The sequence below is a fragment of the Scyliorhinus canicula genome, chromosome 5, assembly GCF_902713615.1.
Source record: "Scyliorhinus canicula chromosome 5, sScyCan1.1, whole genome shotgun sequence".
In the NCBI taxonomy this organism is placed as follows: domain Eukaryota; kingdom Metazoa; phylum Chordata; class Chondrichthyes; order Carcharhiniformes; family Scyliorhinidae; genus Scyliorhinus; species Scyliorhinus canicula.
The window spans coordinates 225,594,852-225,611,007 of NC_052150.1; the positions used below are offsets into that span (position 1 = coordinate 225,594,852).

General features: G+C 49.7%; 1 protein-coding gene across 7 annotated transcripts in view; it reads left to right on the forward strand.

Annotated features, from left to right (window-relative positions):
* Positions 1–16,156, forward strand: part of LOC119966628 — a 292,892-nt gene that overhangs the window by 74,507 nt on the left and 202,229 nt on the right. For all 7 annotated transcript variants that reach the window (XM_038798641.1, XM_038798640.1, XM_038798634.1 and 4 more), the window contains 3 exons: positions 1,249–1,290; positions 6,064–6,147; positions 14,529–14,588. In XM_038798641.1, coding sequence (XP_038654569.1) covers positions 1,249–1,290; positions 6,064–6,147; positions 14,529–14,588 — 186 coding nt within the window. The remainder of the gene's footprint in view (positions 1–1,248; positions 1,291–6,063; positions 6,148–14,528; positions 14,589–16,156) is intronic.

Below are 16,156 nucleotides of genomic sequence, written 5' to 3' on the forward strand. Positions count from 1 at the left end.
AGCATTGCTGCATCACAGCACCATGGACCCGGGTTTGATTCCAACCTTGGGTTGCTAACTGTGTGGATTTTGCACATTCTCCTGGTGACTTTCTGTGTTTCCTCCGGGTGCTCCAGTATCCTCCCACAGATGTGCAGATTAGATGGATTGGCCATGATAAGTTCCCCCTTCGTGTCAAAAGTTTAGGTGGGGTTACGGAACAAGCCGGTGGAGTGGGCCTGGGTAGGGAGCTCTTTCAGAGGGCCGGTGCCGACCCGAGGGGCCGAATGGCTCCCAGTACTGCTGGCATTCCATGGTTTCCATGGCTGACATATGACACCCAAGGTTTCAAACAATCTGACCTCCAGTCTTTTGCAGTTTCAAAGGCGAGGGACGGAGTTGGTTGCTAGGTAGTGAAGTCTGACGGAGATCAAAGGCAATGGCGGGGATTGCCCACTATCCGGCCGGGCGGGCTGTACCGGCGCTGAGGAGTGGCGTGAACCACTCCGGCGTTAGGCCGGCCGGAAGGTGCGGAATCCTCCACACCTGCAGGGGCTAGGCCGGCGCTGGCGAAGGGCCTCCGCCGGCGCGGGTTGGCGCATGCGCGGGAGCGCCAGCGTGTTCTGGCGTGATCCCAGCGCATGCGCAGGTGGGTTCGTCTCTGCGCCGGTCATGGCCGACCATCACAGCAGCCGGCGCGGAGGGAAAGAGTGCCCCCACGGCACAGGCCCGCCCACAGATGGGTGGGCTCCGATCGTCCAGGTCACCCCCCCCCCCCCCCGCTGCCAGATCCCCTCGCGCCCACCCCCTCCGAGGACTCCGCAGGCCTCCCGCGGAGCCAGGTCACCGTGGGCACCCCCCCCCACCCCCCGTTGCCAGATCCCCTCGCGCCCACCCCCTCCGAGGACTCCGCAGGCCTCCCGCGGAGCCAGGTCCCGCCGGTAAGGACCTCGTTTGATTTACACCGGTGGGTCTGGCTGAAAAAGGGTGGCCACTCGGCCCATCGCGGAGAATCGTCGGGGGGGGGGGGGGGGCACTGCGAACGGAGTCGGAGAATCGAGCCCAATAATTTCAGTCTTCCCAATATTTTACCGACAAAAATAGACTTGATGTCTCGTGATATTTTTGAGGTTAGAGGTGTCAAAATACCAGATGACAGGATTATAATTCTTTGTTCTTGTTGATGACTTCATTCAGCTTGTCCAATTGCCGCTCAGTTTGTTCATGGAAACATTGTGTAAAACCGTTATTCTTCCTCTCTTTCCACAGGGAATGGCAATGACCCATTTGGAAATCACACGCAGGATGACTGTGAGTTCACTAAATCTTCATGTTAAAGGGATATTTCAGGATGGATGATAAGTCTCAGTGAAAACTATGGACTGGGATTCTCCGACCTTGCACCAGGTCGGAGAATCCCCGGGGTAGGCGGAATCCCGCCCTGCCAGCCCGACGCCGGCCTCCCTATCCTGCGGCACCGGTTTTTGTGGGCCGGCGGGATTCCCGCCAGGCTGGTTGGGGGTCGTTGACAACGGCCGCTCGGCGATTCTCCGGGCCCCGATGGGCCGAGTGGCCATCACGTTTTGCCCAGTCCCGCTGGCGTGAATTACTCATTTCACACACGGCGGGACCTGACAGGTAAGTGTGCGGTGGGGCCGGCCTGGGGGAAGGGGCGGGGGAGGATCTGGCCCCCGGGCGGGGGGGGGGGGGGGGGGGGGAGGGGGGGGGGCTCCACTTTGCCTGGCCCACGATCGGGGCCTCCAAATCTGTGGCCGGGCTGGTTCCGTGGGGGCCTTCTTTCCTCCACGCCGGGCCCGTGTCGGGCTCCGCCATATTGCTCGGGGGCCGGCACGGAGAAGGAAACCCCCTCGCCTGCGCGGAAATACGCCGGCCGGTCTGCGCATGCGCAGATCACGTTGGCCATTCCACGCATGCGCAAATTCGCATGGGTGGGCCGTTCCGCACCGGCAAGACCGGCGCCAGTCACTCCTGGTCAACCTAGCCTGCGAGAAAGTGGAGAATTCCTCACTATCGGGGGCTGTTGACGCTGGAGTGGTTGACACCGGCTTTCACACCGGCGTGGGGGCATAGCCCCATTATTGCCGAATCCCGCAGATGATGCTCATCGTGGTTCTCTGGGTCTGCAGTGGACCTGACATAGTTCAGAATCTTTGCAGAGCGTCTGCCCAGGGGTTGGCACAGCTTTTCACCCACAAAACGGGAAGGAAAAGTTCCCAACTGACCTCCCATGGGCACACGATTGAACCAGTCGAATTGCACAACAGTTCTGCATCTTTAAGGTCCCGTTTTGAGATTCTCATTGTGTGTTTTTAGCTCTCTATTGGACTAAATTAAAATTCTCAGACTACCATGGGGGAGACCAGGAGACGACCACGAGTCCCCGCACGCTCTCAGGAAGCCACACTTGATGGCTGAGCTGGGCTGTAATAAGATCCATGGGTCCACTGAACCCTCATTGAGTGAACCATTGGAGATCTCAAGGAACCTTAGCCAATGTCTCAAAAGTTCTGTTAAACTACTGCAACGTGCTGAAGGAAGACTATCCGGCAGTATTATTCCTCCATAACCATAATCAATAGTTTTGCTCTGCACGTGGTTGATGCATTGGCTGTAATTTTCCCAAATCCCTCAGATTCCGTAAACATTGGAAAATGGCACTTACAGACCCGAGTAATTCCCACAGCACCTTTAGAATTGCATTCTTAGGGCAGCACGGCGGCGCAGTGGTTAGCACTGCTGCCTCACGGCGCCGAGGTCCCAGGTTCAATCCTGGCTCTGCGTCACTGTCCGTGTGGAGTTTGCACATTCTCCCCGTGTTTGCGTGGGTTTCACCCCCACAACCCAAAGATGTGCAGGGCAGGTGGATTGGCCACACTAAATTGCCCCTTAATTGGAAAAAATGAATTGGGTACTCTAAATTTATATTAAAAAAAAATTACATTCATTTTTCCGACCGTAATGTAGAACAAAGAACAAAGAAAATTACAGCACAGGAACAGGCCCTTCGGCCCTCCCAGCCTGCGCCAATCCAGATCCTTTATTTAAACCTGTCTCCTATTTTCCAAGGATCTACTTCCCTCTGTTCCGCGCCCGTTCATATATCGGTCTTAATACATCTTAAATGATGCTATCGTGCCCACCTCTACCACCTCCGCTGGCAAAGCGTTTCAGGCACCCACCACCCTCTGCGTAAAAAACTTTCCACGCACATCTCCCTTAAACTTTCCCCCTCTCACCTTGAAATCGTGACCCCTTGTAATTGACACCCCCACTCTTGGAAAAAGCTTGTTGCTATCCACCCTGTCCATACCTCTCATAATTTTGTAGACCTCAATCAGGTCCCCCCTGAACCTCCGTCTTTCCAACAAAAACAATCCTAATCTACTCAACCTTTCTTCATAGCTAGCACCCTCCATACCAGGCAACATCCTGGTGAACCTCCTCTGCACCCTCTCTAAAGCATCCACAACCTTCTGGTAATGTGGCAACCAGAACTGCACGCAGTATTCCAAATGTGGCCTAACCAAAGTCCTATACAACTGTAACATGACCTGCCGACTCTCGTACTCAATATCCCGTCCGATGAAGGCAAGCATGCTGTATGCCTTCTTGACCACTCTATCAACCTGCGTTGCCACCTTCAGGGTACAATGGACCTGAACTCCCAGATCTCTCTGTACATCAATTTTCCCCAGGACTCTTCCATTGACCGTATAGTCCACTCTTGAATTAGATCTTCCAAAATGCATCACCTAGCATTTGCCTGGATTGAACTCCATCTGCCATTTCTCTGCCCAACTCTCCAATCTATCTATATTTTGCTGTATTCTCTGATGGTCCTCCTCACTATCTGCAACTCCACCAATCTTAGTATCATCTGCAAACTTGCTAATCAGACCACCTATACCTTCGTCCAGATCATTTATGTATATCACAAACAACAGTGGTCCGAGCACGGATCCCTGTGGAACACCGTTAGTCACCTTTCTCCATTTTGAGACACTCCCTTCCACCACTACTCTCTGTCTCCTGTTGCCCAGCCAGTTCTTTATCCATCTAGCTAGTACACCCTGAACCCCATACGACTTCACTTTTTCCATCAACCTGCCATGGGAAACTTTATCAAACGCCTTACTGAAGTCCATGTATATGACATCTACAGCCCTTCCCTCATCAATTAACTTTGTCACTTCCTCAAAGAATTCTATTAGGTTTGTAAGCCATGACCTTCCCTGCACAAAACCATGTTGCCTATCACTGATAAGTCTATTTTCTTCCAAATCTGAATAGATCCTATCCCTCAGTATCTTCTCTAAAGGTTTGCCTACCACTGACGTCAAGCTCACAGGTCTATAATTCCCTGGATTATCCCTGCTACCCTTCTTAAACAAAAGGACAACATTGGCAATTCTCCAGTCCTCCGGGACCTCACCCATGGTCAAGGATGCTGCAAAGATATCTGTTAAGGCCCCGGCTATTTCATCCATCTGGACCTGGGGACTTGTCCACCTTAATGCCTTTTAGAATACCCAAAACTTCTCCCTTCCTTATGCCGACTTGACCTAGAGTATTTAAACATCCATCCCCAGCCTCAACACCCGTTATGTCCCTCTCCCTGGTGAATACCAAAGCAAAGTACTCATTAAGAATCTCATCCATTTCCACTGACTAGACGCATAAATTCCCTCTTTTGTCTTTGAGTGGGCCAATCCTTTCTCTAGTTACCCTCTTGCTCCTTATATATGAATAAAAGGCTTTGGGATTTTCCTTAACCCTGTTAGCCAAAGATATTTCATGACCCCTTTTAGCCCTCTTTATTGCGTGTTTGAGATTTGTCCTACTTTCCCGATATTCCTCCAAAGCTTCATCAGTTTTAAGTCGCCTACATCTTATGTATGCTTCCTTTTTCATCTTAGCTAGTCTCACAATTCCACCCGGCATCCATGGTTCCCTAATCTTGCCATTTCTATCTCTCATTTTCACAGGAACATGTCTGTCCTGCACTCTAATCAACCTTTCCTTCAAACACTCCCACATTTCAAATGTGGATTTAACCTTAAACAGCTGCTCCCAATCCATATTCCCTAGCTCCTGCCGAATTTTGTTATACTTGGTCTTTCCCCAATTTAGCACTCTTCCTTTAGGATCACTCTCGTCTTTGTCCATGAGTATTCTAAAACCTACGGAATTGTGATCGATATTCCCAAAGTAATCACCGACTGAAACTTCAACCACCTGGCCGGGATCATTCCCCAATACCAGGTTCAGTCTGGCCCCTTCCCGAGTTGGACTATTTACACACTGCTCTAAAAAACTCTCCTGGATGCTCCTTACAAATTCTGCTTCATCTACGTCTCCAACACTACACGAGTCCCATTCAATGTTGGGGAAGTTAAAATCTCCCATCACAACCACGCTATTGCTCCTACATTGTTCTATAATCTGTCCACATATTTTTACCTCTACTTCACGCTCGCTTTTGGGAGGCCTGTAGTAAAGTCCCAACAATGTTACTGCACCCTTCCTATTTCTTAGCTCGACCCATATTGACTCAGTGCTCGAAACCTCCATCGTGCCCTCCTTAATCACAGCTGTGATATCATCTCTGACGAGTAATGCAACTCCTCCACCCCTTTTACCTCCCTCTCTATCCCTCCTGAAGCATCTATAACCTGGGATATTTAGCTGCCAGTCTTGTCCTTCCCTCAACCAAGTTTCAGTAATACCAATAACATCATATTCCCAGGTACTAATCCAAGCCCTAAATTCATCTGCCTTACCTGCTACACTTCTCGCATTAAAACAAATGCACCTCAGACCACCTGTCCCTTTGCGTTCATCATCTCTTCCGTCTACTCTTCCCCTTAGTCACAATGAGTTTATTATCTAGTACCTTACTGGCTTTAGTTGCTGCCTCTTTACTGACCTCTAACTTCCTAATCTGGTTCCCATCCCCCTGCCACATTAGATGTATTGCATCAAACGTTTCTCTGTTAAAGCTTATCTGCCGGATGTCTCCTTATTCCACGTCCAAATGTTGAATGAGAACTTCTCTGTCCACAGCCTCAACTTGTTACCCACCTGATACAACCTATTCTGAGGACACCGATGATGACGAGACATCAGAGGAAGATTCCACGTGTGAAAGTGAGTCAGTTAAAGTCTGAATGTTTCAGTGTGCAGGTGATTGGTTCCACTGAACGTCACACACAATGTTCCGGTTCTCGGGTAATGGTGCCGGGACTTTCCGGCCCGGACGGCAGTGGGCAATGCCACCGGTGGGATGGGAACATTTGGCGAGCCGTTGACTTTTAACGGCTCTGCAAGTTTTCCCATCCCTTCCCGTCCTGGACACTGCGTGCTGCTGTCAGTCCGGAGAATCCCAGCCCGAAGTATGGGACATGAGGCTGGATTTCACGCTGCCCCGCTGATGCGTCTCAAGCTGGGGCAACTCGCCGAATGCAGCATGTGGCGTGTGCGCTGCCTTCCGGTGCGCCCCCAGTCTGCTTCCCATTTCGTGGGAGATGGTGGAGGCATTGGCGAACTTGCCCACCCATGGGCCTCTGGACAATTAGTGAACACTTGAAATGAAAAAATGAAAATGAAAATCGCTGATTGTCACGAGTAGGCTTCAATGAAGTTACTGTGGAAAGCCCCTAGTCGCCACATTCCGGCTCCTGTTCGGGGAGGCTGGTACGGGACTTCAGGGCCGCACCAGCCTCACTGCTATTTTACCAACGGCAGGGAGGGTCCTGTGCAATGCGAGTCGCTCAGCAGCTTTAAATGGGTGGGGGCCAGGTGTGGGGGGGGGGGGGGGGGGTGCTGCTGTTATGTCCTTCATGGGCCCCTGTGAACGTTGGATGGAAGCCCCAGAAGGTCAACGCCCCTTCACCTTTAATCCTGCGACCTGGGCCTCTACAACCTGACCCCCCCCCCCCCCCCCCCCCGCCCACACACGCTAACAAGGGCCCTGCAATACCCCAGACTTACCTTCAGTCCAGCTTCCATTGCCCCCCTCTTTTGCAGACACTGGCTGTACTCCCAGCAATGGCTTCCACTGCAAGGATGACATTGTCAGCCAATTGTAGCGGGGCTTGCTCACCAAACCAGAGCAGAGAACCCAACCTAGCCAGTTAGCACCCCACTGTGGGCACAATAGCTCCGAGGACCCAGCATTTTGGTGGGAAGTTTCTGAACTGACTTTCCCGTCAGTGGGGAAGGAAACACCGTGCCTGTAATGTCCAGCACATGGACTTCAGTAAAGCCTTTGACAAGGTGCCTCATGGCAGACTGGTACAAAAGGTGCAGTTACACAGGATTAGAGGTGAGATGGATAGATGGATACAGAACTGGCTTGGTTATAGAAGGCAAAGAGTAGCAGTGGAAGGGTGTTTTTTCTGAATGGAAGATTGTGACTAGCCACATTCCACAGGGATCAGTTCTGGGACCTTTGCTGTTCGTAGTGTATCAGAATGGTTTGGAAGAAAATGTAGCTGGTCTGATTAGTAAGTTCGCAGAAGACACAAAATTGGTGGAGTTGCGGATAGTGAAGAGGATTGTCAGAGGATCAAGCAGGATATAAACTGGTTAGAGTGTAAACTGGGCGGAAAAATGGCAGATGGTGTTTAATCCAGACAAGTGTGAGGTAAAGCACTTTGGAAGGTCCAGTGCATGTAGGGATTGCACAGTAAATGGTAGAGCTCTTGCAAGTACTGACAGGCAGAGAGATCTGGGCATGCATGTCCACCGATCACTGAAAGGGGCAATGCATGTGGATAAGGTGGTCAAGAAGGCATACGGCATGCTGGCCTTCATCGGTCGCGGCATTGAGTATAAAAATTAACAAGTCATGTTGCAGCTGTACAGGACCTTAGTTAGGCCTCATTTGGAATATCGTGTAAAATTCTGGTTGCCACACTACCAGAAGGATGTGGATGCTTTGGAGAGGGTACAGAAGCGATTTACTAGGATGTTGCCTGGTATGAACATAGAACATAGAACATAAGACATAGGTGCGGAAGTAAGGCCATTCGGCCCATCGAGTCCACTCCACAACATAGAACAGTACAGCACAGAACAGGCCCTTCGGCCCTCGATGTTGTGCCGAGCAATGATCACCCTACTTAAACCCACGTATCCACCCTATACCCATAACCCAACAACCCCCCCCTTAACCTTACTTTTTAGGACACTACGGGCAATTTAGCATGGCCAATCCACCTATGGAGGGCATTAGCTGTGAGGAGAGGTTAGATAAACTCGGTCTGTTCTCACTGGAACGACGGAGGTTGAGAGGCGACCTGATAGAGGTCTACAAAATTATGAGGGGCATGGACAGAGTGGATCGTCAGATGCTCTTTCCTGGGGTAGCAGAGTCAAGTACTAGGGGACATAGGTTTGAAGTGCGTGGGGGAAAAGTGCGAGGCAAGTTTTTTTACACAGAGGGTGGTAAACATATGGAACGCACTGCCTGGGAAGGTGGTGGGAGCAGGTACGATAGCGGCATTTAAGGGACATCTAGACAAATATATGAATAGGGTGGGAATGGAAGGATAAGGACTCCGTAAGTGCATACGGTTTGAGTTCAGGCAGGTACCACGGTCAACGCAGGCTTAGAGGGCCGAAGGGCCTGTTCCTGTGCTGTATTGTTCTTTGTTCTTTGAACAATGTGGGCTCCCCTGTTAGCCTGTTACCAGAGCTCCTGCAGATATGCTCTTCCATGGCATGTGGGCATCGCATGCTGGACCAATAATTGTTGCCCTTGAACTGAGCGTCTCGCTCGGCTGTTTCAGAGGGACGGTTGAGAGTCACCCACATTGCTGTGGGTCTGGAGTCACATGTAGGCCAGACAGGATAAGGACGACAGATTTCCTTCCCTAAAGGACATGAGTAAACCAGGTAGGTTTTAGCAACAATCGATAATGGTGGCCTGATTATTAGACTTTTAATTCCACCATCTGGCGGGGTGGGATTCAAGCCGAGGTCTCCAGAGGGTTATGCAGGATGTTTGGATGACTTGTCCAGTGACAATACCACTATACCACTGCCTCCCCTTGCAGGAACCTTGGCTATTTCATAACATTGTACACAGAAGGAGTTAAAAAATAATTTCCTGTCGCACATATAAGCCCACGGCTGCATGAGGATATTGATCTTCAAGTGAGTTTTGCCTGCATTACCGCTGCTCCTGGTATGTGGTTATCCTGGGAGATGGTGGCAATTTTAATTCCTATTACATTTGCAATTGGGTGGCAGACCAGAGAGTCACCGGGCAAGATTCTCTGGCATCGCAGCCCTAGGGTCCATCAGTGGGTGGCGCAGTGTACAGCACGGTGGCATTTTTACTTCCCTGCCCTCCCAGCCATAGGGTCCCTCTGGTTTGTGGTGATATGCATCACTGTAGATACACAAGGGGTTAATGTAGATACACTAGATCTAAATAAACACTAGAGGGAGCACCAGAGACATCATGGCACAGACATTCAACCAATAGAAGGCCTATGGTGTGCTAGCGTTCATTAGCAGAGGGATTGAATTTAAGAGCCGTGAGGTGATGATGCAGCTGTACAAAACCTTGGTCAGGCCACATTTGGAGTACTGTGTGCAGTTCTGGTCACCATATTTTAGGAAGGATGTGGAAGCTTTGGAAAAGGTGAAAAGGAGATTTACCAGGATGTTGCCTGGAATGGAGAGTAGGTCATACGAGGAAAGGTTGAGGGTGCTAGGCCTTTTCTCATTAGAACGGAGAAGGATGAGGGGCGACTTGATAGAGGTTTATAAGATGATCAGGGGAATAGATAGAGTAGACAGTCAGAGACTTTTTCCCCGGGTGGAACAAACCATTACAAGGGGACATAAATTTAAGATAAATGGTGGAAGATATAGAGGGGATGTCAGAGGTAGGTTCTTTACCCAGAGAGTAGTGGGGGCATGGAACGCACTGCCTGTGGTAGTAGTTGAGTCGGAAAAGTTAGGGACCTTCAAGCGGCTATTGGATAGGTACTTGGATTAGGGTAGAATAATGGAGTGTAGGTTAACTTCTTAAGGGCAGCACGGTAGCATTGTGGATAGCACAATTGCTTCACAGCTCCAGGATCCCAAGTTCGATTTCGACTTGGGTCACTGTCTGTGTGGAGTCTGCACATCCTCCCCGTGACTGCATGGGTTTCCTCCGGGTACTCCGGTTTCCTCTCACAGTCCAAAGATGTGCAGGTTGGGTGGATTGGCCATGAAAAATTGTCCAAAATTCTATGATTAACCTAGGACAAAAGTTCGGCGCAACATCGTGGGCCGAAGGGCCTGTTCTGTGCTGTATTTCTCTATATCTCTATATCTCTATAGGTCAGTAAGATAGGGCACGACCAATGGGCATTCACGATACACCCAGAGGTGACACTACCACAAGGGGGCTACCCATATAAAAGGACAGGGCACACATGCACTCTCTCTTTTCATAGGCGACACTCAGAGAGACAGGGGCAGATCAGGAAGCATCACACCCACCGCATGGATTAGAGCAGACTGGTTAGTCAGATTGAGTTACTATAGTTAGATTAGCAAGAGAGTCATACTCAAGTCGGAGAATAGTTAACGGTTCAATAAATCTTATATTGAACCAACGCCTTCGTTTGGTGTACACTTGATCAGTTAATTGCATCGTGTGCAGTCCGTGTTACCCCAGGGTGAACAACACAACATGGTTCACTATACTTTCTCGTGTCTTTTGTGTGCTCCCTTGCATCACCTCACACTTTTCAGGATTGACTTCCATTTGCCACTGTTCTGCCCATCTAACCAACCAGGATATCCCTCCCTGTTGTCAGTTTATTGAATTGGCAGATACTTTGGAGTAGGGGACACCTGCAGGAGTAAGGAAAGCTGACATTATTAAAAGTATCGGAAAACATTTAAAATTACCAGAGTTGTCTTTTGGACCAAGTTCTCTGAAAAGTGAGGCAATCGAATCGGCTAAAATTCAGTTTGTAAATGAAACGATTAGAAATGCAGGAGAAAGAAAAAGTGAAATAGATAAAAATGAGGAAGCTTGAAATGGAAAGGGAAATAGGGAAGAGAAAATTTGAATTTTAAAGAGAGAAGTTAGAAAAGGGAGAAAGAGAAAAAGGGAGGCAGCAGTGCTACCCACTCACCCACCGTGCCACCCACTCTGCCACCATGTGATCCACTGTGCTACCCACTGTACCACTGTGTCGACCACTGTGCCACCATGCAACCACTGGGACACCGTGCTGCCCACGCTGCCACCGTGATATCCACTGTGCCATGTGCCATCCACTGGGCACTGTGCCACCCACTGTGCCACCCTGTCAACCACTGTGCTACCCTGCTGACCACTGTGCCACCCACTCTGCCACCATGCTATCCACTGTGCTACCGTGTCGCCCACTGTGCCACTGTGTCGACCACTGTGCCACCATGCTACCCACTTTGCCACTGTGATACCCACTGTGCTACCCACTGTGCCACTGTGATACCCACTGTGCCACCCACTGTGCCACTGTGTCGACCACCGTGCCACCATGCAACCACTGGGACACCGTGCTGCCCACGCTGCCACCGTGATACCCACTGTGCCATGTGCCACCCACTGTGCCACCCTGTCAACCACTGTACCACCAAGCTGACCACTGTGCCGTCTACTGTGCCACTATGCTGCCCACTCTGCCACCCACTGTGCCACCGTGCCACCCACTGTGCCATTCTGCCACCTCCAATTAACCCTAAATAATGAAACCACCCCCAGAGACCCCCTAATTTAAAACCCCTCTGGAGACCCCCTTAATTGAAAAAACTCCCACCAGAGACTCCCTAATTCAAGAGTGCCCCCCCCCCCCCCCCAGGGAACATATCTCTCAGTATTTCAAGAATAAATACCATGCCATGGCGTGATGGTTAAGAAAATAAGCAACAGACTGAAAAAACATCTAATTAAGGAAACTAGGGAAATGAAGAGAAGTTTCCAAGAAGTCTGAGGTCAAAGGAACAGAGGAAACAGGCACTGGAACAGACAGTTCAGTGAGGTCAGGCAGAGCTGAGAGGAAGTTGCATAGTGAGAAGCCAGAAAGATGTCTGAAGTGATTTTAAGCTTTGTGAGATTTTACTATGGCCTGTTGAATGTAAGTTGTAATATCCCATACGCCCTCTCTCTAACAGCAGCCACCACGCCAGGGTCACGATTTATGAGAGTACACGTAGAACGTGCAGTCGGGAACTCCATTTTCCGTCTGTAACTAGTGTTCCGCAGGGATCAGTACTGAGATTGTTCTCCCTAGAGCGACGGAGGCTGAGGGGTATTATTAGGGGTATAGACAGGGTGAACAGTTGGAAGCTTTTTCCCAGGGCGGAAATGACAATTACAATGGGGCACAAGTTCAAGATGAGGGGGGATAGGTTCAGTGGAGATGTGCGGGGGGAAGTTTTACACAGAGGGTGGTGGTGGCCTGGAATGCGCTGCCAAGTGAGGTGGTTGAGGCAGATACGTTAGCGACCTTTAAGACTTATCAGGATAGGCACACGAACAGACGGGATATAGAAGGATACAGGCGTTTGGTCTAGATAGCACACGTGATCGAAGCAGGCTTGGCGGGCCGAAGGACCTGTTCCTGTGCTGCATTGTTCTTTCTTTGTTCTTTGTTTGCTTCTGTACATCCCTCCCACTTGTTTGTTTTTATAAATTTAGATTACCCAATAATTTTTTCCAATTAAGGGGCAGGTTACCGTGGCCAATCCACCTACTCTGCACATTTTTGGGTTGTGGGAGCGAGACCCACGCAAACACGGGGAGAATGTGCAAACCCCACACAGACAGTGATCCAGAGCCGGGATCGAACCTGGGACCTTGGCGTCGTGAAGCAGCTGTGCTAACCACTAGGCCACCGTGCTACCCCCCTCCCACTTGTTGATGGTTAAACACTACACCAATCAATCATGTTCCTTGCTTACCGCTAGTCAGAGAAATTAGTCCCGTGACACTTCAGGAACATCCTCTCTCCATTACTGTTTTGCCATCTTTAACCTATCCTTAGACTACTGTTCTTGAGGTCCTGCTTCATAATTCCATTCCTAACTCCCTAAAATTTGTTTTCGGGACTTCATTCCTTTCCCCAATGTGGACCATGACCCCTTGGCTGTTCATCCTCCCCAAAAATGTCCTGTAGTCACATCCTTGGCCCTGGTCACCAGGGAGCCAACCTACCAGCCTGGGAATCATGTCAAAGGCAGCAGGAAATACCTGTCTACTTCCTTGACGATGGAATCCCCCAGCACTTCCACTCTTCTTCCTCCCTCCTTGTGCAGCTCAGTCACCTGCGCTGCCACCAACCTGGCCCTTGCTACATTCCTCTGAGGAATCATCTTGCTTCCCAGTATCCAAAAGTGGGAAAACAGTGAGCAAGATCGCCTCAACCTTATCCTTTTGAATATCCTTATGAAATGAAATGAAAATCACTTATTGTCACGAGTAGGCTTCAAATGAAGTTACTGTGAAAAGCCCCTAGTCACCACATTCCGGCGCCTGTTCGGGGAGGCTGTTACGGGAATCGAACCGTGCTGCTGGCCTGCTTGGTCTGCTTTCAAAGCCAGCGATTTAGCCCTGTGCTAAACAGCCCCTGTATCCACCGTCATCACTGTCATGATCCATCAGGAGAAATTTCATTCACTCCCTCAGCTTCCTCTCGATAACCTTCCTTTCCTAAGATTAGCCTGCAGTAAAGGTAAGAATGGTTTAACCTAACTCTTTGAGTTTAAGGAGGCAACAAATGGTGAATGTGTTTCTTCTGCTTGATTGAGTGCAGGCGCATTAACACAGTGGTTAGCACTGTTGTTTCACAGGGTCCCACGTTCTATCCCCGGCTTGGGTCACTGTGCGGAATCTATACATTATCCCCGTGTCTGCGTGGGTTTCCTCCGGGTGCTCCGGTTTCCTCCCACAAGTCCCGAAAGGCGTGCTTGTTAGGTAAATTGGACATTCTGAATTCTCCCTCTGTGTACCCGAACAGGTGGCAGAGTGTGGCAACTAGGGGATTTTCACAGCAACTTCACAGCAGTGTCAATGTAAGCCTACTTGTGACACTAATAAAGATCATTATTCTATCACGAAAGGGAAAATGCTGGAAAATCTCAGCAAGTCTGTAGGGAGAAAAAAGAGTGAACGTTTCGAGTCTGATGACTTTTCTCTCCCTACAGATGCTGCCAGACCTGCTGAGATTTTCCAGCATTTTCCCTTTCGTTTCAGATTCCAGCATCCGCAGTAATTTGCTTTTATTCATTATTTTTATCAGGTTGATGATATTCTCCACTATCCCTGCTTCTATCTTCACAGATGTTTACAGAGGTTCTGAGTATTTCAAGCATTTCCTGTCTTTACTTCAGATTTCCAACATCTGCTGTATTTTACTTCTGCATTTACAATTATACTGCCGCCTGTTGGATGGCGATAGCATGTCCACCATTTTAATATGTTAGCGTGCTAATATTGATTGAGATCTTTGACTCTTTCTCTCTTTTCACAGCATGCCCAACCTTTCCGACCCAGGATAGCGATCAATCGGATTCTTCGGACATCTGTGAGAGTAAGTCCTCAAAAGTGGCAATGTTCAGAAAGGTGTTTCAGAGTGGGCGCTGCCTCACGTCAAGGCCAACTGACACTGGTGGCCTACTTAAGGCCCCTCGTGGCATTTTTGTCAGCCCGCTCCTGATGCAACCCATAAATTATGGAAATGATTGTGAGTCAGCAAAAAGTACCAATATCAGAACATAGAACAATACAGCACAGAACAGGCCCTTCGGCCCTCGATGTTGTGCTGAGCAATGATCACCCTACTCAAACCCACGTATCCACCCTATACCCGTAACCCAACCCCCTTAACCTTACTTTTTAGGACACTACAGGCAATTTAGCATGGCCAATCCACCTAACCCGCACATCTTTGGACTGTGGGAGGAAACCGGAGCACCCGGAGGAAACCCACACACATACGGGGAGGATGTGCAGACTCCGCACAGACAGTGACCCAGCCGGGAATCGAACCTGGGACCCTGGAGTTGTGAAGCATTTATGCTAACCACCATGCTACCGTGCTGCGATATTTCCGAATGAGCGTTGAGGGGTTCAGTTGAAGGTTTAAGCAGCACGCCACGGTGGCCTGGCCACCTATTGTGTCTTGTGAGTAAGGCTTGGACCATCGTGAAGTTCTGGGGTGACCTTTACATGGAAAACAATCTGTTTAATGGAGGCATCCATAGTTATTTCATTTTTGATATCACTCTCCATTCCTTGGAGTCCTGATTTGATGTAGCCATGGGGATTTCTGTCACCTCAGAGAGTAGTTGCTCTGACACGAAATAATAGAGAGGCCCATCTGCAGTTATGTTTCACTTCAAGACCTGAAGGAACTATGTAGAGTTTATTTTGCCAATTTCTACCCGGAGATCCTTTTTTAAAGATTCATTTACAGATGTGGGCCAGCATTTATTGCACATCCCTAGTTGCCCTTCAGAAAGTGGCGGTGAGCTGCCTTCTTGAACCGCTGCAGTCCTTGAGGTGTAGGTACACCCACTGTGCTGTCAGGGAGGGAGTACCAGGATGTTGCCCCAGCGACAGTGAAGGAACGGCCGATATATTTCCAAGTCAGGATGGTGAGTGACTTGGCTGGGAACTTCCAGGTGGTGGGGTTCCCAGGTATCTGCTGCTCTTGTCCTTCAAGATGGTCGTGGGTTTGGATTATTCCCGAACCACAGCAAAATGCCTTGACTTTTACTTTTGATGGAATGTGGAGAAAGATCTCTAAGGGCTCAGAACATCCTGGTTTCCCAGCGTCAGATTTGAGGCGTATCCCAAGATGCACTGGGATCCCTTCTTAAATTCCTAGTTTTCCCAAATATTCTAACTTCCCTGGACAATTGGGATGGGCCGGGAACCATCCAACGAGGCGATTTAAATTACTCACTTCAGACCGTTCTGCCAGTGAAACGCAACTAGTCACTCTGAGGGAGTTAGAGGAATAAAAGCGAGGTTTCCTGCCTGGCGCAGTGCCCGATTACGGTCCCACACATGATTCATCCATTGTGCCCAGATCCACGCTGGGTGCAATGGGGTCGCTGAATTGCGCCCTAAGTCTCATCTTCACTTTGAGGACAT